We start from the raw sequence: 23,065 nt of genomic DNA on the forward strand, positions 1-23,065 counted from the left end.
AGTGTAAATTGGCATAGCTGTATTGAAGTCAATGAGCCAGATCTTTATATTGTGTATATCAGCATAGCTCCACTGAAGCCAATGGGCCAGCAAATTGGCATAGATCCAGTGAAAGTAGTTAAGTGAATGCTGAATTTGACTCAGTCTCTCTGTTTATATCGTTGTTAGCCAATAGTTTTTTCAGACTTGATTTTGCCCTGCATATTTGAATGTTGAGTTGTGCATTATTCCATTGAAGGAGAGTGAGGCTGCCCCTTGGTAATTTTGTACGACACATAACTGTTTGCTACCCAGACTAATATATTTTACTACACACAACCATTTGCTATTTAGAGTGCTGCAAACCATTCATCATTTCAGGCTTAGAAATACAGCATGCAATATGGTTTACTGTGATTTGCTGCCATCACCATTAAATAGTCAGCATTAAAGATGTGGACAAATTGGAGAAAGTCCAAAGAAGAGCAATAAAAATGATTAAAGGTGTAGAAAATATGACCTATAAGGGAAGATTGAAAAAACTGGAAAAAAGTTTTAGTCTGGAGAAGACTGAGGGGGGGACATAACAGTTTTAAAGTACGTAAAAGTTTGTTACAAGGAGGAGGGAGAAAAATTGCTTCTTGTCCTATCCTCAGAGGTTAAGGAGAACAATGGGCTTAAATTGCAGCCAGGGCGGTTTAGATTGGACATTAGGAAAAACTTTCTAACTGGCAAGGTAGTTAAGTACTGGAATAAATTGCATAGGGAGGTTATGGAATCTCTATCAGTGGAGATTTTTAAGACCATGTTAGACAAACACCTGTCAGGGATGGTCTAGAAAATGCTTAGTCCTGCCACAAGTGCAGGGGACTCGACTAGATGACTTTGCGAGGTCCCTTCCAGTCCTGTGATTCTATGATTAACCATCAGTTACTGTTCCACAGTATGTCAGAAACCATAATTATTTCCTGTGCTAAATGTAAGGAGAAATTGCATTATTTCATCAGTAACTGTTAGTAACTTTGAACTTTCTAATGAACTGAAATTGGAGCATCAGTGCTGAGAGCATGTACTTTGGTATAGATATAAGTCCTGGGTAATATGAATGTTAATTACTGAATTCTCCAGAACTACTAACTTCCATCGTCAGCACATGAATTTCAGTGCTCTGATAAAGGATACTATGCAAACCATTTAGTTCTAGGCAGCTCTTTTATTGCTTGTTATATTTGTCCATAGTATTTTAATGTTTGAAAGTTGCATTGAAAAGCTGTTGTGATGTGCTTCATTCTTTCTACTGATAGCTGCATAGGATTATTTCTTTCCCTTTGCAAATGATCTTTAAATGTGTAGCAGAAATGTAGACTTAAACTTTCATATTTATTATTACAACTATTTTATCAAACTCTATAAATGGACCTGTCAAAAGAAATCTCTCCATTTCCTGTGTGCTTTGCAGCAATGGAAGTGGTGTATGGTCTAATGAAGGCTGTGTGCGTGATGGTGGAGACCTCAACTATTCAGTCTGCCTGTGTAACCACCTCACCAACTTTGCCATTCTGATGCAAGTGGTACCCCTGAAGGTAAGATTAAACAAAGGAGCAAATTTAAGAGCTCAAAACTGAGTGCAAATCGATTCAGCCACTTATATGGGATGAAATACTCGGGGGAGGGGAGGAGATTTGGGACCATTTTGCTCAAGTATCTAAGCTTCGTTGCAAAATCCAAATCTTACTCTCTGAAATATTGTTTTCACGTTCTTTCGTTCTTTCATTGTTTCATTTTTTCAACTGAAATGGAATGAAACAGGCTGCAGTCGGTAGGAATCAATATGTACTGTACTTAATTCTCATCCCCCAGGCACTATAGCCTTTAAAATACTGGGCAGGAAAAGCACTTAAAGACATGCTGCATAGAACACACCTAGGCTGGCCAAGTAGAGCATAGGCTAGAAGATGAGTTAATAGCTGTATTCCCTCTCTAATTTCTTTGACTCAGTTTCAAGACAGAGGACATCTGAGATGTGACTGTTTAATGGTTGGGCTGGTGAGTCACATGGGGTGGATCAGGGAGGATTTACTGCAGCAGGGATACATGACAAGTTGGGACTCCTACCTAAAGCACGTCCCAATCTATTCTGCTTCCCAGCTGGTCCCTGAACATATGTTCTACCAGTGAGTGGGGATCAATGCATCTCCTGTACTTGTGTTCTGTAATGCACATGTGGCCATCCTTCCTCTGGCTGTTTCCTCACCTGGCTGCAGAGTTGGGTCTGGTTTGAGAAGGAAGAGTGGGATCAAGACTGGGGAGAAAGAGAAGAATGAAGAGTTGAGGATGAATATCCTTACCTACAGTTGCTCCTTGTATTTACTTGACTTCTGTGTTCAGAGAGTTAATGATTATGTGCTTTTTTTCAGTGTGAATATACATCCATACTTCCTACCTATGCTACTGAATGGTTTCAGCCAAGGACATGCACAGCAATTTAAATTTGACTGCTTTTGGAGGGGCACATTAAACTCACACACAAGAAAGGTTCATATGAAACCCCTTTTTTGGGACACCTCTGGCGGGGCCGCCCAGCAGGAAGGAGGCACTCTCAGTGTCCCTGCAGCCTGGGGATGGAGGAAGCAGCAGGGTGGCTGGCTGCCGACTGAGTTCCTCCCTCCCCCCCCATCCCTACAGATGTTGCTACTATTTCCCTGCTACTGGAGTCCCAGCACTGCTGCCTGCTTTGCAGACTGCCTACTGAGGTGAGTTGGGAGTGGAGAGGGACTCCAGCAGCAGAGAAGGAGAAGCAGCAGCTCTAGGGGTGGGGGAGGAGGAACTCAGCTGGCAGCCAGCGGCCCTGCTGCTTCCTCCCTCTGAGTTGTAGGGACACATGCCCCTGCTTGCCCCCCCTTTGCATGCCTCTGGTTTCAGCAGAACTGGTCTGATGCCAGTTGGCGAGACTAGGACTTTCTTGGCCAAATCTGTTTTTCCACTAACCTTGTTTCCGAGATGTGGCTTACCAGGAAATACAATCCCCAGTGGTACATACAGAGTTCTTTGTCAGACCTGATGACACTGATGCATTGACTAGGAGGTAGTGTGTCTGACTTCTCTGTTAATTGGTATGAATGATGACTCTGCTGTTTCAGATAGCGGCTTTGCCCTGAGACTGCTTGCAGGTTTTCAAATGGGTACAACATACTCATGAGAACAGAATTTGTTGCTAGCAGAAATCTAATACCAATTAACTCGCAAATAGTGACCCCAGTTCAATCAGTATTATAGGACTAACCAGCACGTAAAGATTTTCAGGGAATGAATGATCCTTAACTTAACTTGCCCTCTCTTCAGGAGTAGGTGATATATTAATCTTGCTATCAGTTACTCAGTGTAACTCCACTGAAGTCACAATCTGATGCTAGAACAGCAGTCACGACAATACTTTGCTTTTTGAGGGTGTCTCAGCCAAAGAATCCATGAAAGCTCCAGAACACTCCTGTGTTGTAATATCTCTTTAGCAGATGAGTGAAATGAGGCATAGAGAGGCTAAGTACTGTAACTTGTGCAGGGTCACACAACTCTTATTGTGGAGGTGGTTATTAGTTGTATAGTTAGTTAATTACAGAAGCATGTAGAGACCCCAGCTGATATCAGGACATCACTGTACTAGTTGCTGTCCATATATGTAAAAAAAAAAGTCTTTGCCCTGAAGAGCTTGACATCTAAGAGACCAGAGGAACAAAGGGTGGCTGAAAGAAATTATTATTAATCCTCTGTTACAGAGGGGGAACTGAGGGAGAGAGATATTAAGTGACTTTCCCAAGGAGGTCTGTAACAAAGCTGGAAAATAAACCCAAATATCCTGAGTCCTACACCAGTGCCTGAACCATCAGGCCAGAAGGAAGCGAGTTAGTGGAAGAGTTAGATGTAGCACTGAAGAATCTGATTCTAAGTTCCCCTGCTCCAATTACTAAGCCACATTTTAATATAATTGTGTTAGTAGGGGAATAATTCAGATTCACAGTCAAGTCACACAACAGACAACCCCCCACAGATGTGAACAGTTTAGTATCCCCAGGCATCCAAATAACTGTAGCTGGGCAACTCTTAGATGTGTTTCTGAGTTCACTTGAGGTATGTTCAACGTTTTTGGTTTGTTGATGCTAAAATGTATCATAATTTATATGATCCGACTAGTCAAGTGCTGGGTGGTATTGTAGGATTAATTTATTCTGTTCTTGGAAATGGTTCTGAATGGTCTAACACTTAAATGAGTTGGACAAACAGATTCCAGGATAGTTATGATTAGTCAAAAGCTGGAGTAAGTTTTAATGTTGTGCAATCTTGGCAAATGGGGACAGGGCCCAAGCATTATTTTTTCGGGCCCAGTACAAACTTGTAACATGGGCCCCCTTCCACACACATACCACAGTCCCTCATCCCATACATACAATCTCATGAGCCAGGAAAAATGTTTTCCTCATGGTAATGGGGGTTGCAGCCTGGGCTGGCCCCCCCAGGGCCTCTGGGCCCCGGTAAAGTGTACTCTTTATTTTCCCCTGTGTGGGGGTCCTGACTGGGGATCAAGCTCGTGAATTTTTGCTAAAGTCTTTTAGTTGATCAAGCGTGTACCTTCTTAAGGAGAACTCAGTTACAGTAAATAGAAAAGGCTGGAAACCTGAATAAATTGTCCTATTCCCCATTGTCCTTTAATCGTGGTTTGTTTTCAGTTTTTTGTCACTGGTGTTTTTTTTCTCCCTGAATGCTCTGTCCTAGTGCGTGCCCTGTTGCCAATGTTTGCATAGTTCTGTACATTTGTGTTACCCTGGAGTATTTTTGTTGTGTTTTCTTTCTATACACCTATTAAAAATAGCATTTATGTTAAATGGGTGAGTGGAATGTTCAGATCTAATCATGCTGGTTGTAAGGAAATCTTCCCTACGTGATTGTGGATAATATCTGAGTTCTGGGAAATCTATCTGAATAGTTCTCCTTGACACTTTAAAAAAAATCTAGTTCCCTTACGCCTCTGCTGAATCCTTATGCCCTCTGCTTTGGTATACAATTTTTGACAAGGGGGATGGAGTGAATCAATAGCTCGTTAGCAGTCAGCAGAACGAGTGAAGCAATGAAAGCTGAAAGGCAGCATTGCCCTGTGACTGTGCCCGTAGTGCAACTCCGTGAGCCTGGGAAATGCTTGCAGTGGTTCAGAGAGGGCAGTTGAATGCTGAGCTGCCAAATGCTCATTTCTAACCTCTCCTGGATCAGCCAAGGTTCAGACTTTGTTTTGAGAATTCAGAGTGAACCACTAGGCCACAAAACACAGGTTCCAGCTCAACTATGCCATTCAGGTGCAGTTCTGAATTGGGGATAGTACAGACTCAAAGTAGCCCAGAGAAACTTGACAAGGCATTCCACCTCCTTGGCCCATAGAGTGAGTGTGCTTACTGCTCCATCCCTTCAGAGGGTGCAGAATATGTCCCCTTGATCTATCTCCTCCTTCATAAGCTTTGGTATAGGCAGTGGGGCTGGGTAGTCTATTTTGAGATGGGACCTCAGCACGCAGAGCTGTGGCAATTCCAGGCAATGCTGTGGCCTATAGGGCAGCCGGAGAGGCTGCCATAATTTAGACAAATGCCCCTCCGTCCTCCAGAGCTGTCTAAATTACTCTGGGGGGCTGTTGCAGCCCCTGGAACAGTCCAGGATTGGAAGAGTTTAAAGCAAAAAGTTCCCACCGGGCTGTGCGTGCTGTGGTGCTCCTCTGTGAGGCTTGGCACAAAATGTCACTCTCGAGCGTTAGCACTTTGATCAAGGAGCTTCATTTTGAATTGGCAGCTCAGGATGATTTGTTGTTGGGTTTTTAGTTCATTAAAAAGACACAATAAAATCCAGATGTGGATGTAAAAATAAGGCGGGAAAAATCAGCACCAGCTGGGGAAAGCGTCAGTTGTGCTTGTCATATAAGCAAGTCTGAGTTAAAATAACTGTAATTGTTTCACCCTTGTGAAGATAACCTCACTCTAAACACAACGTAAAGGTATGAGGCAGACAAAGACCAAACCATCCAGCTACTGAGCTTTATAAACAGGCGATGCTCAGTAATATCTTCCTAAGAAATTTCCTAAAGAGTTTTATCGTGTGCCAAAACAATAGAGCCTTACTGGATGCATTAAATACCGTAATGCCTTCCCCCAAACTCCCTAGAAGTCTGGCAGTGAATGATATGATACCATGGGTTATAAACGTATAAATATTTATTCACCTTTGGAGCAATTTGGTGCTATCAAGTGCATGAGATAAGGTTTAAAAAAAAATGCTGTAATCTCCCGTTTGCATGACTGACTGTCGAGGCTCCAAGGGAGTTGTTCTAGTCAAAATATGTTGGATCTTGCACATTTATATATTATTTTATTCCCCGTCCCTAAATTAGGTCTTTCATATCAGCTTGAATATGAAAGAAAGGAATGTGTGTGACAGAAAATAGCTTTTTGACTGACTAAATGAAAACTTTCCCAAAAAGTGTCTGCTTTCCATGGAAAATTGAGAATTAATTGAAAATCAAATGCATGAAAAACAAACAAAAAAATGTAGCAAAAACAATGAGAGTTCTGTAGCACTTTAAAGATTAATAAATGTGGTTGAAAACTGAAATGTTTCAGTATGTAATGGTGCTGCTGTACTTCATGGGACTTTAGTTCAGGTTCCATATAGTCCCATTTTCCTCTGTGAGCTGGACTTTCTGACCAGGCTACATCTGTCAGGACAGCCAGAGATACCTATGATGCATGCCTTCTCATCAAGAAAGGAGAAAAGTGGTGGATCATGGGAGATGTAGTTGGTCCAAAGTCAGGCACCCAAAATCATTGGTCACTTCAGAAAATGTTGGTCTGCTCATTTACTCAGTCTGGCCTAGGGGGCAGTGATCTGGGGATTGCCATTTTGGAGAGCCACACAGGCATGTGGGTGATTGGGGGCCCAGGAACAGTGAAGGGAGCTGGCCAGATGTGGGGATCCTACGGAAATGCTGACCTACATGTACTTAACAGGTTCACCCTTGGGGAAAATATAGTCAGGAGGAAACCACATTCTTGGTAAGAATTCTGTAAATAAATCGAGGGGTAGGTGAGTGGGTGTAAACACCAGGGAGGAAAAAGAGCCATTCAACTTAAAGGACAATGTTGGCACAAGGACAAATGGATATAAACTGTCCATGAATAAATTTATGCATGAAATTAGAAGAAGGTTTCTAACCATTAGAGGAGTGAGTTTCTGGAAGAGCCTCCCATTCAGAGCTGTGGGGGCAAACAGCTGAGCTAGCTTTCAGATGGAGCTTGATACATTTATGGATGGGTTTATGTGCTGGGCTGCCTGCAATAGCAGGAGACTAGATTAAATGACCCAGGATGTCCCTTCCAGTTCTGTGTCCTGTGCTCTTATTCAATTCCATTTCAGAGCTACCCTTAATTCAACCGCTTTGCCTCCCTTCGATAGGTTTTTCTTTCTTTCTTTCTTTAATTCATGCCGTATCTCAGGCATTTAAAATGAACAATTTGCCATTCACAATCTGAGATAGAGATGACACCTACTCTGGGCAGTGCAAAGCCAGTTCCTTTGAGCAGGGAACACTGGAAATCAGAGACACCCCTCGGTAATAACCTGCCATGTAAATGCTTACAGTGAGCAAATCTAATGACGGAAAATGGACAGAAAGTGGAGTGTGAGACTTGTTAGTTGACAACAGAGTGTCAAAGACGATGTCCGTTTCATCTGAATTTCTCAAAGCTTGAACAGCAAAGGGGAGGAAGGTGTTCATGGGCCTGCATGTGCCAGCGTTGATTGCTATTAAAGGATACTGCAAGCTGCTGGTGCAGCAGGGGGATTTTCATCTGGAGAATGGAATTCTACAGTCCACCTTCAGATTTAAAAATTTATTTTTTTTGGTGTATGTGCATAGTTCTGAGAATCAGTCTAATGATTTGCAGCGTCACATCTCTGAGCTGATGACAATGGTCTAGCTTTGAGCCAGCGGTATCGTCTCTGTAGGGGTTTTATTTTAGACCTTTTTCTTCAATGTGACTTCATTGTTGCTGTCTCTTAATGATTATATTGAAGAAGGCAAATTTGACATTTAAAAAAAAAGACAAAGATTCTTTTATTCCTCTCAGTCTGAATGGCTGAAGGGTTAGATTCCAGAGGAGCAAAAGAAAGAATTAAATGTTCCCACCCCTACATGATCAAAGCACTTTGGTGATACCATGAGCTTTGAGAGTTTATGCCATGTTCTTGGTGCCAGGATCCCAATGCAGACTTATAATCAAATATTTTACCTATAAATTTACATATATTAGGGTTAATATAACACTGCACATAGTTAAAAAGCTTCTCTGTGGTTAGTTTCCAGTCTTTTTATCCTTCCATATCTCAGGTTTCTCTGGGCTTGTTCACACTTCTCCGGAAATTCGGCGGCAGTCGACGGGAGTTATGCAGAGTAGTTTGCGTAACTGACGTCGACTGCTCAGCTTCCCTTCTCCGCGCTGTTCACATTGCTGTTCCCGTCGGCTCAGCGCTACGCTGGTTGAGGGGTGGACTTATTCAGTTGACTCCCTCATTGATTGAGCTGTTAGTGAGACCTGCTCAATCGATCATGGAAGATCGATCTGGTGGCAGCGAATTTGCCGCTGCCAGTGTAAACATAGCCTCTGTGTTTTGTTCTCTACTGCGATAAGAGCATGATCCAAAGTCCACTGGCTTCAGTGCACTTTGGATGAGCCCTGATCTCCCCTGTCCTGATAGTACAGAGCTGGTCCAAATTTTTATGCATACTTTTCTAGATCACTTTATTAATAGGACTTTGGATACTAAATTGCAGTAACCTTTGATTGTAACAGGGCCGTGCATTTAGGTGGTGTAGAAACCTGACTATTTCAATATGTGTCTTGTGTTTTTTTTTTTTTTTTTTTTTTTTTTTTTTGGATGGACTTTATTTTGCCCCATGGTGCCATTTGCAGGGTCAAAATTATGCGAGCTATGGTCTTCTCACAGGGTTTCCTCATCATGAACTGAAGTGCCTTGACAATAAGAATATCAAATGCTTCTTTAGAGCCATAGGGCCCAGATTCTCCACTAGGCTCAGTTTCTGTGCTCAGCACAGCTGGGCAGGGCCCAAGCATAATTTTTTCGGGCCCAGTACAAACTTGTAACACGGGCCCCCTCCCATGTTACAAATCTCACAAGATCTGGACAATAGATACATAGATACAGGGAAATAAGTTTCTATAAATATCCTCAGGCATGATGTACAATTTAGCCTTAATTTTTTCCTCATGGTAATGGGGTTGCAGCCTGGGCCAGGCCTCTGGGTCCTCGTAAAGTGTACCCTTTTCCCCCACCATGTGGAGGCCCTGCAGCTGGGGGGGGGGGTCTATCAGGGAATTGGCTATGAATCTTTGATTCTGTGGCTATACCTCTGCCCCAGTGCGGGTTTGACCAGCCTGAGAGCTGCTCTAACTTATGCCAGTGGGCAGTGGTCCCCAAGAGACCATTCCCCACCCAGACATAGGGAAGTATCCGTATCTCCATTTGCAGATGAAGAAACTGAAACACAGTGTGGTAAAGAGGTACATTTTAAAATCTGCCCGCTTAAGCTATACATGCTGAAATGAACCAGCACCCTGATTACAGTGCTTTGTGCAGCACTTCATGGCCAATGGGGGCTTGGAATGCCATTAGCTAAAGCTGAGAGCTTGGCCTACAAGCGTGCCTGAGCGCTATAACAGTTTTGAAATGAGTCTGAGCGACAGCTAAGACACATAAAGCGAAGTCTTGCCAGAGCTCTGAGTGCTAAGAAGGAATATTAATAATACTGCAGATCAGCTCAACACCCACGTATCTGCCCTCCGTGAATGCCAGGAATTAACAGTTGTAACAATTTTATTTCAGGAAAGAAATAACAATGCTGGAGAAATGTGCAACCACGTGGCACTCCTATGTTAGGCTGGCACTGGTCTGTTAGTTTAGTGATGAATTGGCACCAGGCAAAGCTGAAATTATTAGCGTCTTTATCACTTGGCTGTTACGTCTATATCATGCTTGGCTGACATTTGGGGTTTGTGAACTGAAATCAATTTATCATATTGGTTTAAGGTTGAGAAGTAATAACATTTGCTAGAATTCTGTAATGAACAGGCATTAATAAAAAAAAAAAAAAAAACCCTAGAAAGATAAGCCAAATTTAAAGGCCAAATTTTCCCCCTTCATTAGCTTAGTGAAGTTACATGGATGTAATTAAAGTCAGAACATGGCTAGAATTTGGAACTTGATCTAGAAAAACATCTGTTTACCTCTGTAATCATGTTATTAAAATAAGGCTGTTATAAATGAAGCCATACATACCATATTGTCTAGGTTGTGCATAGACTGGCCTTTCTGAATATGCTGGATGGATGTTAACTAATTAATCTTGATGACATCCCTGGGAGTTCAGTAAATATTATCAACCCTCTTTTATGGATGGGGAAACTCAGACAGAATGAAGCTAAGCAATTTGTCCAAAGCCACACAGCAAGTCAGGAATTCCTGGCTTTGTCAGTCTACCAGACTGTTACAGGCTTGGGGCCTGATCCAATGCTAATTCAAGCCAGTGGGAGTCTTTTCTATTGACTTCAGTAGGTTTTGGTTCAGGTCAGGACTATAGTGCCTGTTGCCCTGACATTCAGGGAGAGAGCAGTGCATTAATGTGGTGATGGCAGCCAAAGAGATCTTCCACCTAGTTGGAGAGAATTAAAGGCAAGGGTTACCTTGAGTTATGTTTGCTTTTGCAGGCATAAACCAGAGCACAAGGGACCCACAGAGGCAAAACCCCCTCTTTCCTCCCTGGGGTGTGGTCGCAGTAATGTATAAGGTTGGCAATCTGCCCTATCATCTGGAGAGAGCTAGCACAGCCCGAAAGGTGGATAGCAGTGGTGTGTGAGACAGCCGTATTGGCGTTGGGAGGCATTTTTTCAGCACATCTCCTCAGCAGCCTCTAGTGGCAGCACTCCTGTTGAAACCCCATACAAAGGCAAGATGTGGTATATCTCCCTGCCCTGCTTCACCACTGGGACACAACAGTCCTTGCCAGTTAAGGCAAATCCAGCCCAAAATAATCTGACCGCTTCAAGCACAAAGGGGAAAGCAGAGAATAGAGATATACATGGTGGAAAGGAGGAGTTAAACTGCAGCCCGACAAATCTGATGCTGAAAGAAATTCCTGCTGAGTGAGAGCATGTGTGTCATAAAGTGCTTTGTAGACAGCAGAAATAAAAAATAATGAGCCACAGTCCAAAGAGAGTCCAAAGAAAGTTCAGGCACAATTATTTTACTTCAGGCAGCTCCACTACCCTTATCAGCCAGTGGTGCCCTATCCCCAGTGCCAAGGAACATACTCACTATCTGGCTGTTTTTATTTTTACAGTGATCCAACAAATATGCATCATGCCAGGCCATTTGTACCAGCTGTCACACCAATGTCATTTTAGCAATAGGATGGTGGACACCTGGGGATACCAGTGTTCCAATGCCATTTTAGAGGAAGATTGCTGGCTTTAGCAGCAATATAGCCTTTATGGCTAAGAGATTGGTGCAAGTGTTACATAACCGTACTCGTCGTGAGTCCCAGAGCATCAACCTGCATCTTCTCCACAGTGGTTCCTCTCCTTCCACATTCTCACTGGCGTTGCTAGAACTCCAAAGGGGGTGGGAGATGAATGTGAAAACACGAGGGCTTTGTGCTGAGGAAATGCCAGCTGGTGGTCAAAAGGAAATGGTGCCACAAGACAAAGTGACTCCAAAAAGTGAGTAGACAGGTTCATCCGTCTGCGTGGGAGTTAAAATGACTCACGTGAAGTTCACATGTGGACTGACATTGCTCTTTCCCGCGGTTTCCTGCATGGTGCCTATAAAAGCCATGGCTGCAGATGAACTGCTTCGTTCTCTTTTTGTCCTTTTTAACATCTTCAGCTTGTCAGACAGAGAAGAACAGGGATTTCATGTCTTTAGGAAGCTGCACCTGTAATGGGGCTAGAATAGTGTTTGTGTTCCTCCTGTAGAAGGCTGTGGTCCAATGTACCTATTGCTGGTACTGGCATAGTTGGGCCCAGGCCTGCCCCAGACTGAAAGACCCCTCCCTCAACTGAGAGGGAGAAACCACTGAGTCTAGTCAGCAAATTACTATGGAGGACAAACACTGAGAAAACAGGGACAGGTGTGAAGGTCACAGGGCCAACATTAGGGATCCAGTGAGGGACTCCGAGCAGAGAACCCTGGAGAGCACCATGGCTTCTCAGAGGGGTCTGAGGAGCCACTGGACACCACCCAGAGAAGTTCTGCCTGGATGCATGAAATGACAAGGGACCAGAAGTAGGCCCCTGGTAGAATTTCTTTGCAATATCCCTGGAAGAAGGCATTTGCCACAGAAGTAAAATATCAAGGAACGTTAAACAAAACAGAGCTAAATCCTTTTCTTATTCAGACATAAAGCAGGGATAATCCAGTTTATCAACTCCACTGAAGTCAGTGGTAAACCAGGGATGAATTTAGCTTCATCTTCTTCCATAGATGCTATTTTGATAACCTGTAGCTGTGAGAAATTGCTTGGTACTTACTCAAAGTAATAATGTTAAAATCCCCAGCAGAAATAGTGTTCAGATTATTAAAGAATCTTTTCGCATTTCCGTAACTAACAAATGACTTTGTTTTTCAACCTGACAGTCTGTAGTGCTTCTTCCGTAATTCAGAAGGGGGGAATCAATCAGTGTAGCTCAGCCTGTCTGTCAGGAACCACAAAAGCATGTATGAAGGGGAAAAAAATTAAGCTCCAGAATCTGCAGGTGGAAAGGGATGGCTGTAGGGATCCAGTTGCAAAATCAGAGTCATGACATTCTCTTTTTGAAGGTAAGCAGATGATTTTTTTTTTCTATTACAGCTCAGTATAGGTGACACCAATTTTAGACTGTGGGGTTGCTGAAGAAAAACAAAGTCATCTTTAAATGAAGTGTTTGCATGTGTAAACGTATGGGCTTGGAACATTATTTCTTTAAAACAGATATTGCAGTTGTTATTAATCAAATCCCACACTCAAACCTTTAAAATTACAGCCTAAAACAATAGTCTTCCTTCTCAAACTTTGCAGCAAACTGAGGTTCAGATTGTGCTGTAATGGGACAATAAAATGGAACCACCATGGCTTTCTCTCTGCTCTATGAAGTGTTGCATTTAATACAATTACTTTGCAGCCAGCTTGTCATTGTCAGAAATGTGAAGATGTCCTAACACAGTCATTTTTCCTTTGCATTGCATATTTGAAAATTAGGCAAGCATAAACATATTTTTGTCCCTTTTTATGACCACTGACAGCCTCCAAACAGATCTTTTCAGATGTTTTGGACAAGCCTTACCCATCTAGTGAGCAAAGACAAATCAGCCATCTCCTTTGCAATCATTCCAGGATTCCTCTGTAAACAGATTTTTTCACCTCTTTAAATGTTATCATTGGAGATTTGCCATTAAAATGACCCTTGGATGAAAACAAGTCATTTTCTGAAAATGGCATTGACTCTTAGATTTGTCTTCTGCGTTATTTCATTTTAGCTGGGATTTCTATGTATCATGTTTATTAGGTTCCAACTTTTATCCCCCTATCAGTCGAATGTGGATTTTTCTTTTATTGTTTTTTAAAATCACAGGCGTAATTCCTCTACCATGCTGTTGCAGTTCTGCACCAGTGTAACTCCATTAATTTCAATGGAAGTTTGCTTACCCATGCTCCATAAATATCTCATGATCCATTCTCCTGTATTCTCTGCTTTCCATGGAGTTACACAGAAATAAAACGAGAATAATGCACTGGTGTGAACTAAGGTTATTTCTCCTTAGAATATATTTGTTGGTATACAGATGACAGAGTAACTGCTCTGTGAGCACTGAATTTCAAATGGCAGAAGGAGGAGAAATCTTACTGATTTTTGTTTATAATTTTTGGAAGGGCAGGAAGAACCTAAAAGAACTATAACGTAGTTTAAGTAAGCTCTACTGAATTAGGAATACTGACTAAAAATGCCATTTTAATCTGCTTGCTGAGCAAAATAACGGTAGGTGTCCTACGTACCAGGGAGGGATGGTCCAAATCCATGCGCAGTGTCATTTGGACACTTATTCTTCTTGCTGACTAAAGTCTTCTCCCCAAAAAGTTTGTAATAATGCACTTTGATTCCCAACTACTGTGTATTGAATCTTATCATAAGACACGCAGGGTTAATTCTGCCCTGCCTCTGGCTCTTATCTGAGTTGATGGTGTATAGAGACAGCGAATAAACAGCAAGGGATCAGAGGGAAAATTTCCATGGTGCAGGCGTAGTATAGGGAGCCGAAGTGACTCTTCTGCTTTCTGCTGCTCTCTTCCATAAGCTCTGGTGTACAGGGTATGCTTGGGTCAGGGCCATGGTGCTGAGTGCCACAGGAATTCGGGGCTGCAGTGCAATCCATGGGCAGCCCTGGGCAGGCTGCCATAAATTAGACAGGCTTCTGTAGATTGTCAAGTGGTGATTTGGTCCCTGGAGCAGCTGAGAATTCAGAGGACTCAAAGGTGACCTAAAGGTCCCGTTTTCCGATCCCCAAATCTGTATCTTCTGTGCTGTCCCTGGCAGAGGCCGTGGGACAGAATCTGACCTTCAAATGATGGTGTAAAGGGCAGAGTGAAAGCATGCGTATGTGTCATTCTCTATATGTGGCTGGGTGTGCACTCACTGGCATAGACACAAATTACAAAGCAGGAACGTACCACTACGGAGAGACAGTCATGTCTTCAAACAGTTTGTTGCTGTCTTAGAGCAGATACTGTGGAATTACAGTGAAGTTATAAATGGTCACTGCTCCTTTGAATTAGCACAGCTGTTGGTTTTGCTCAGCTAATGGGTCATTTGCCCTAGAAGCTTGAGGGGCCAGGGTTTTGTATTTCTTCTGGTAAACTACATCAACTGGCAAAGATGCCTTCTCCTCTCTAGAGATGTACCTAGCAATGACCACATCTGCTTGTGGTATAGGAACCTGTTGCTCTGGCAGAAGAATTGGGCTTACTTTTATCCCATGACACAAGCTTGGACTCTTCATGTTGGTATTGCTACATTTTAACTGCTGCCTCTTCCCACAGAAGACGTAAGTGAGTGTTCACAGACAGACACCACCAACTCTGCCTTCTGTGATCTTTTTGGGTGGCTGGCAGAGCCCTGGAGAAGGCTGGAATACAATTTTTTTCTTTTTCTTCCATTCTTAAGTGCAGGTTGGGCCCCTGACAACTCCTGATGGCCCTACATACAGTTAAGAAATCCGGGGACAGATTCTGGGCTCCTGTAAGGCTGATTTCTGTCACACCATTGCATTAACTTTTCCATGTGTCCATGTGTCCCCCACCTCACCTCTGCGCTGTGAAGCCCACCCCCTTTTGGGGAAGAGAATACCATGGGATCAGAGTTCCAATGGAGCCATGCTGCCAGCGGAGGCATGAAGTAACAGGAGGTCCTGGAGTGTGGATGACTTGGAGTAAATGCTGGCCTGAATAAGGATGGACTCCCATCAATTAGGGCCTAGGACTGGGATTTTTAAAGGAGCTGAGGGAAGTTAAGCATGCAGATTCCTGCTGAATTTCATTGAGATCTGGGTACCTAATTCCACTAGCCTCCTTTGAAAACTCAGCCTAAAAGTTTTGCAAAAGACACGATTCTTCTTTCCCCAACTGAATGGTCCCTCACTGAGTTTTCTTCCCCTTGTGGGCCTCTCGCATGGGCTTCCTTGATCTGACCCTTAACTGCGAAGAAGAAGTGATATCAAGTCTATTTTACCAGAAGCAGAAAGGGAAGCAGAGATTAGATATATAGTTTCTGGGTCTGTGGGCAAAAGTAGCTCCTTCAGTTTAACAGAAGATAAATATTACATAAATATTACGCTAGGTTTACTAGTAAAACCTTACTGGCCGAGAACACTGTAAACCCTAGGCCTGAAAGAAATAAAGAAAAAGAAAAAAGCAAAACAAGGCATGCTACATAACCAGACTTACAAGGATGGACTTATAAATATCTGCCTCACTGTTCTCCATCCACTATAATAATCTGGTATCAGTATTTCTTTCCAATTTGGCTCCATCCTCCCTACTGATCTTCCTTACAGCTTCATTTAAACTAAAACCTTGCTGTGTGAAAAGTTTAATGAGCAGATTACCTACTGTTTGATGACAACTTGCCCAGAACTCTTTTAAAAGCCTACAAGGTCTCTTAAAAATGCTAATTAAGAACTCTGCAGAAGCCTTTGGAGATTTTAAAATTCGACATGTCACAGTGAAAACTTTTTAATAAGCAGCTGTGTGGCTGGGCTGGCATGATGAGAATGCTCCTTTAAAACATGACAAGTCCCGTCTGTAGCATTTATGTTGATCACTAGAAGACAGCCAGCTAATGGAGAATGTGAATTTAAAAGTTGGGCTGCCAGAAACAGCTGCTGCTGAGGATCCTACTGCATATGATTCTCAGATGCTGTGGTGGCTCCTTTGCTTTACTCTTTTGGTATCTGATAAATTGTGGCCTCATTAAAAGAGAGTCTCAGTTGATTCTGGGTAGTTGACTTTTTTCTTTTCTGAGCAGAAATTGTACAATGCCAATGGGTTAAGTGCTTAGTCCTCCCAACAAATTCTCCCCATGACTTCATTTGGTGCATATCAGAGACATATTTACGGTCTCCAGTGGTCTGTTTTCAACGTGAGCCTTATAAAGTAAGCTCAGAATGTTAATTTGAAAACTGTAGGGCAAGGTACCTAAGCAAACTGCTCTGGCAAGCTGTAGGAAATCAGTGATTTGTATTGTTGGTGGTGGTATTTTGTTACTATATAAATAAAGGCCCTTCTGAACTGAAATTCAGTGTTAGCAGCCTTTCTGGAAGCAATTAGAAAGATTCTCCTCGTCAGCCAGGGCCAGCGTTGTAATGTCTCTGAAATATTCTCACTGCCATTGTTAATTATTCATCCCTTTCTTAATTTGATTGATTGCATTTGAAAGGTGCAGCTGCAATAGGGCAGTTAGTTCCTAGCTTTTAACCCAAAAGGGGGGAAAATTTTCACGTGAAATTTGGTTGGCACCTATTTAGAGTAGAGTCTAGGATTGCAGCGGCTGGATTGTCTATTAGCAGATCACAGTTCAGCTGTACAAATAGGGTCCCAAAATATGTCATTGTAGGTGACTTTATGATATTAATGCTTCTTTTGAGAAGGAAGGTTTTTATAAAGGCTGACCAGAGGGAGCAATAAAATATAACCTGCTATTATGTCAGCATTTAGAGCAAGAATATAATTACTATGCCCCTCATTTCCACCAGCCAGTCAAGGAAACAAACAGTCTCAGTTTTTATGTATTCACCATATAAATGCAACCACTCCACACTGAAGCCAACACAAATCTTCCTCTTCTTAAATAATTTGGCTCACCACACAAAGAAAAAAAGACCGTATTTCATACCAGTAAGTAACACTGTAAAATGTAAACCCTGGTTTGGGGTAACATTCTCTACAGATTTCATTGTGCTCTGAGATCTTTTCTTGAGGTCTTTAAAAACAAAAAACAAAAGGAAAAAAAAAGGAATAATTTTAAAGTGAAGAACTTGTCTTGAAAAAAATAAGACACATTGATCATTGGAACGAAAAAGGACAACATTATTTAACAATCAGCAAATGCCATTACTTTTGCTTTTATAAAACTGTCAGCTGTTAGTCTATAGTGTTAGAGACGTCATCGGGATGGAAGCTGACAAAACATAATGCAAGTCTTTAAGGTTTGAAAACTCAGATCTTTATTTGGCACTTTGTCTCTAAAGACAGAAATATTTTATATTATGAGATTTTTAAAAATTTTTTTAATTTAGTTCTTGTGAAAAATGCTGCCCTGTTTTGGTCGCCATGTACAAAACCAATAAAGATCTGAGGGAAAGGTCCAAAGAAAACATGGGGAGCAGCTAACTGTAGGGGACAAAGAATGAGAAAACAAGGACAGGAGTGTAGGTGAAGGCCCAAAACAAGGGATCCAGAAAGGGGAATTGAGCAGAGAGCCCTGGACAATCTAGGGAATCAGTGAATGCTCATTTGATGGCCCTCGTGACTGAATCTTCTGTTTAAACACAGAACAGGTACAGCCTGGGTAAGCAAAGTGTAATGTGCCCCAGATCTCACCTGGAGGGACTAGTGAGGATACTTCATATTTCCATAGCCCATTCAGTCTTTGAACAGTCTGCTAAGATCTCCAACATGATTGCCAGTTAGTGTATTTGTTGGTGGTTTCTGTGTTCTGGCACTTGTCTGTTGGGAACTGGATTTATGAGTAAATTTAATTTTGTAACAATTTTCAGTCACTGTTGACCTTAGCAGGATTTGAACCGGTGACGTAGAGGTGAAAAGTACTTTCTGTCCCATTATAGAATGATAAAAATGTAGAGCTGAAAGGGACCTCAAGAGGTCATCTAGTTAACCCCCCCTTATGCTAAGGTAGGATTAAATATACGTAGACCATCCTTGACAGATGTTTGTCTGTCCTGTGCTTAAAAATCTCCAGTGGCAGGGAGTCCACAACCTCTCTAGGTAACCTGTAACAGGTTCAACTATCCTTTTAGCTAGAAAGGTTCGCCCCCCCCCCTGCAATATCCAAAATAAATCTCCCTTGCTGCAAACTAAGCTGATTACTTCTTTTCCTACTGGTGAACATAGAGAACAATTGATCATCATCTACTTTATAACAAACTTTTATATATCTTGTCCCACCTCCCTCAACCTTCTCTTCTCTAGACTAAACATGCCGGTTCTTTCAACCTTTTCCCATAGGTCATGTTTTCTAAACTTATCATTTCTAATGTTAACAAATATAACAACTTGCATTGGGTGATATTTTTGACTAGTGAGTAAAGTTTTATTATTTTTTTTTTCATTATCATCATCATGATAAAGATAAGAGAGTAAATGTTGTACCTGAGGATTTCCAGGTTAGTTTTGTCCTCACAAGTCTCTGCAGTCATTTAGTCCCATGAAACTTAAAGGGGTAAAATTTTTACAACCATACACTGACTTCTGTTTTTTATGAGTAAATAACCTGGAAAAAATATCTGCAGAAAATAATACTTTACATGGATACAACCATGAAACTGTGGCATGTTTTTGTCTATAGTATTATGGGCATTTTAAAGGTGAAACCTATCAACGTGGGAAAAAAAGATGGAAGAGCATCTGGAAAGTAAGGTTTTGTTTTGGCATTTTTGAGCATCTCTCAAAATTGAAGTTAGGAAACATCTGTATTTTATAGCATTTATGATGACTAACACCCAAGGCTATATCAACTTGTCTCTTAGCAATTCAACTTTCAGCAGAGTGTTACACAGTAAGAAAATGACCTATGCTGTCAGAGAAGTCATGAAGCAAAAGCTGTCAGAAGCAAAGAAAAATTCTTTGGTGAATTGGAACAATCCTGAGCCTTGATCTCATCAGAATTCTTCACAGATTGCTCAGTGTTGCCCTTGATGCTCTTTAATCTTCTTTTCTTTAGTTAGCTTCTTTGGAATGAAAAAGAAAGCCTTATGGCACAATATAATCTAACTGCTTCATTAGTGGAACAGATGGTCATTTTGTCTTAGACTACAAAATTGTATCACTAGATATCTGTCCTTTTTGGCAAGGTTACCTGCTTGAATTTCATGTTATGCAATAATCGATAGATATCAAGGTCTGAAAAATCCACAGAAACCAGATAAGGGGAAAATGAAATCAGTGCATTAGGAAAGATGCAGAGTTTTCCCCTCACCCTCAGCAAACTGTTCCTCACCCTCAGCAAACTGTAACTCCTGGTGCATGATCTCCTGTGCTTCCAGGTCCCTTTATTTAAAAAAAAAAAAAAAAAAAGTATGTTGTATTTCATAATGAGATCTATGTCTAGTTGGAATGAGTCATTGAGATAACAGCGGGGTGTGTGAGAAGACAGTGAAGAACTGGTGCTTGAAATATGGCTGTCCACTCTTCCACATCATTTTCCATGGCTATTCCAGTCTTCTGGAATAAGGCTGTGAGCCCTAGAGATCATCCCATGCCTTCCTATAACATTGCATCTCACTCCCTGGAATTCATGTGGCAAAGAGCTTTTCTGTATAATACCCATGCCCATTGATCAGTGTTGTTACTAGTTGGCATGTATCCTTCTTCTTGTCTGCCTTTTGATCTGATGCTTTAATTTGTTTGTTTGAATGATAGCAGCGCGCACATTTTTTTCCAGCATATCTGTGGCGCTGAAAGAGTATATTAACGGAAGATTGAGTACTAGAGCTTTGCTATGGGCAGGTCATTGCAAGACTGATCTGGGGATTAATTAAGGGCCTGACACTTAGAGATGCTGAGCACTTTCAAATCTCTTTGGCTTCAGTGAGTTGAGGGTATTTGACAACGCAGAGAATTGGGCACACAGTGAACCATTTAGGTTTTAATGTATTCTTCACATCCACTGTTTGTGGTGGACAGTAGTTTTCTTTTTGTTCCTTGTTCTTTAGAATACAAGTTCAAGCCTGGAAATTCTAGATACATGGAGCAATCCTTGCCTTTAATAGGAGTGAGAGGTGTTGGGGGATTGGGAGTGTACACGTCATCTTAGTTCAATACTGTGGATAATTTCCAAGACTCATTAAATTAGAGATGGAAAAAGCCTGTTAGGTAATTCTTGTTTGTTTGGTTGAATGCTCTTAACATGGGCAGTAATGAAGAAACCAAAGGCTTAGGGTTTTGGGGTTTTTTTTTTTTTTTTTTTTTTTTTTTTTTTTAATTAAAGGCAATGTTGTTTGTTTACTTCCACTAGGTGGGTCCTCTGACTCTCATATACTCACCTCAGCCATGATAATAAGAGGTTGCCTTTCAGTTACAGCCTTCTTCTGTATTCCTGAATGCAAATGGAATCCCAGGGTAGTGTAAATTTCAACAGTTGGTAAGCAGCTGTGACCTCTGGGTTGGGACTGTTCTGGCAGTTGATGTCTGGCCAGCGGCGCAGAGAGCCCAAGGCAGAGCTCTTAACCACTAGGAAATGCTGAGCCCAGAGGTCCTGTTTATCCAGTTGAAACTTACACTGTAAAATCCTGGTTCCCCCAAAGCCTATGGAGCTGCAGGTCACCCATAACAAGAGACATGGACGGATGTGATACGGTGGATGTGATATACCCTGACTTTAGCAAAGCTTTTGATACTGTCTCTCACAGTATTCTTATCAGCAAGTTAAAGAAGTATGGGTTGGATGAATGGACTATAAAATGGATAGAGAACTGGCTAGAGCATAGGGCTCAACGAGTAGTGATCAATGGCTCCATGTCTAGCTGGCAACCGGTCACAAGTGGAGTTCCCCAGGGGTCGGTCCTGGGGCCAGTTTTGTTCAACATCTTTATTAATGATCTGGAGGATGGGGTAGATTGCACTCTCAGCAAGTTTGCGGATGACACTAAGCTGGGGGGAGTGGTAGATACCCTGGAAGGTAGGAATAGGATACAGAGTGACCTAAACAAACTGGAGGATTGGGCCAAAAGAAATCTAATGAGGTTCAACAAAGAAAAGTGCAGAGTCCTCCACTTAGGAAGGAAGAATCCCATGCACAGCTATAGACTGGGGACCGACGAGCTAGGCAGCAGCTCTGCAGAAAAGGACCTGGGGGTAACAGTGGATAAAAAGCTGGATATGAGTCAGCAGTGTGCCCTGGTTGTCAAGAAGGCTAATCGCATATTGGGCTGCGTTAGGAGGGGCATTGCCAGCAGGTCACGGGAAGTGATTATTCCCCTCTATTCGGCATTGGTGAGGCCGCATTTAGAATATTGTGTCCAGTTTTGGGCTCCCCACTACAAAAAGGATGTGGACAAGTTGGAGAGAGTACAGCGGAGGGCAACAAAAATGATTAGGGGGCTGGAGCACAGGACTTATGAGGAGAGGCTGAGGGAACTGGGCTTGTTTAGTCTGCAAAAGAGAAGAATGAGGGGGGATTTGATAGCGGCCTTTAACTACCTGAAAGGGGGTTCCAGGGAGGATGGGGCTAGGCTGTTCTCGGTGGTGGCAGATGACAGAACAAGGAGCAACGGTCTCAAGTTGCAGGGCGGGAGGTCTAGGTTGGACATTAGGAAAAGGTTTGTCACTAGGAGGGTGGTGAAGCACTGGAATGGGCTACCTAGAGAGGTGGTGGAATCTCCATCTTTAGAGGTTTTTAAGCTGCGGCTTGACAAAGCCCTGGCTGGGATGATATAGCTGAAGTTAGTCCTGCTTTGAGCAGGCGGTTGGACTAGATGACCTCCTGAGGTCCCTTCCAACTCTAATATTCTATGTCCTAGCCATTGGGGGTATGGTCTGTATATTTTGCGCATGCACATCCCTGATCCGGAAACCTCTCCTAAACTCTGCCCAACCCCCCACACCAATTATATTGCAGCAGTAATTGGAGAGGGATGGCTGTGTGCAGCATTTCATGGGCAGTGCACAGGTGCACCCATTTGGGATACTTTAATAGCATTAATGAGCCCACCTTTCTGTGGTCCGACAGCAAAGAACCAGATTTTGGCTCCGTATTTGGTGCTAACCAAGTCAGGGGCAGGAAATATGTCTTGTCTTTGTCTGAAAGAAAAAATACAAAAATGCCATATCCCATTTCTTAGGGACTGTAGCATCATAGCAACAGTTGTTTGTCTCTCTGCTAGTGCTGCTGCATCATTTAATGTTTCACAGACATTTTTCCAATGTGGAATCCATGCCACTGTAAAAATTACTGCACATGAATTGATACAGTTGTTGGATAATGACAGTACAAAAATGCATACCTACAAAATACATCGTTATTGACTCTATTTAGAATGACTGTTGCTTCTGCATAAGCATATGGGATTTTATACCCCCTTTTCAAAGGGCTTTTAATGGACAGCTGACTTTTAAAGCTAGTGAGGAATTTTTTGTCAAAATACTTTTTGTTGGAAAGTGCTGATTTATTGAAACTGAAACCCTTCATGGCAAAGAATCAGTTTTGACAAATTTCCT

At 42.2% G+C, this 23,065-nt stretch overlaps 1 protein-coding gene across 3 annotated transcripts in view; it reads left to right on the forward strand.

Annotated features, from left to right (window-relative positions):
- The window catches only part of ADGRD1 (adhesion G protein-coupled receptor D1), a 248,188-nt gene that overhangs the window by 124,117 nt on the left and 101,006 nt on the right, over nt 1-23,065 (forward strand). For all 3 annotated transcript variants that reach the window (XM_067539758.1, XM_067539759.1, XM_067539760.1), the window contains one exon: nt 1,439-1,562. In XM_067539758.1, the coding sequence (XP_067395859.1) occupies nt 1,439-1,562 (124 nt within the window). The remainder of the gene's footprint in view (nt 1-1,438; nt 1,563-23,065) is intronic.

Source organism: Emydura macquarii, unplaced genomic scaffold (genome assembly GCF_026122565.2).
Source record: "Emydura macquarii macquarii isolate MOO-44397 ecotype Brisbane River unplaced genomic scaffold, CSIRO-AGI_Emac_v2 contig_554, whole genome shotgun sequence".
In the NCBI taxonomy this organism is placed as follows: Eukaryota; Metazoa; Chordata; order Testudines; family Chelidae; genus Emydura; species Emydura macquarii.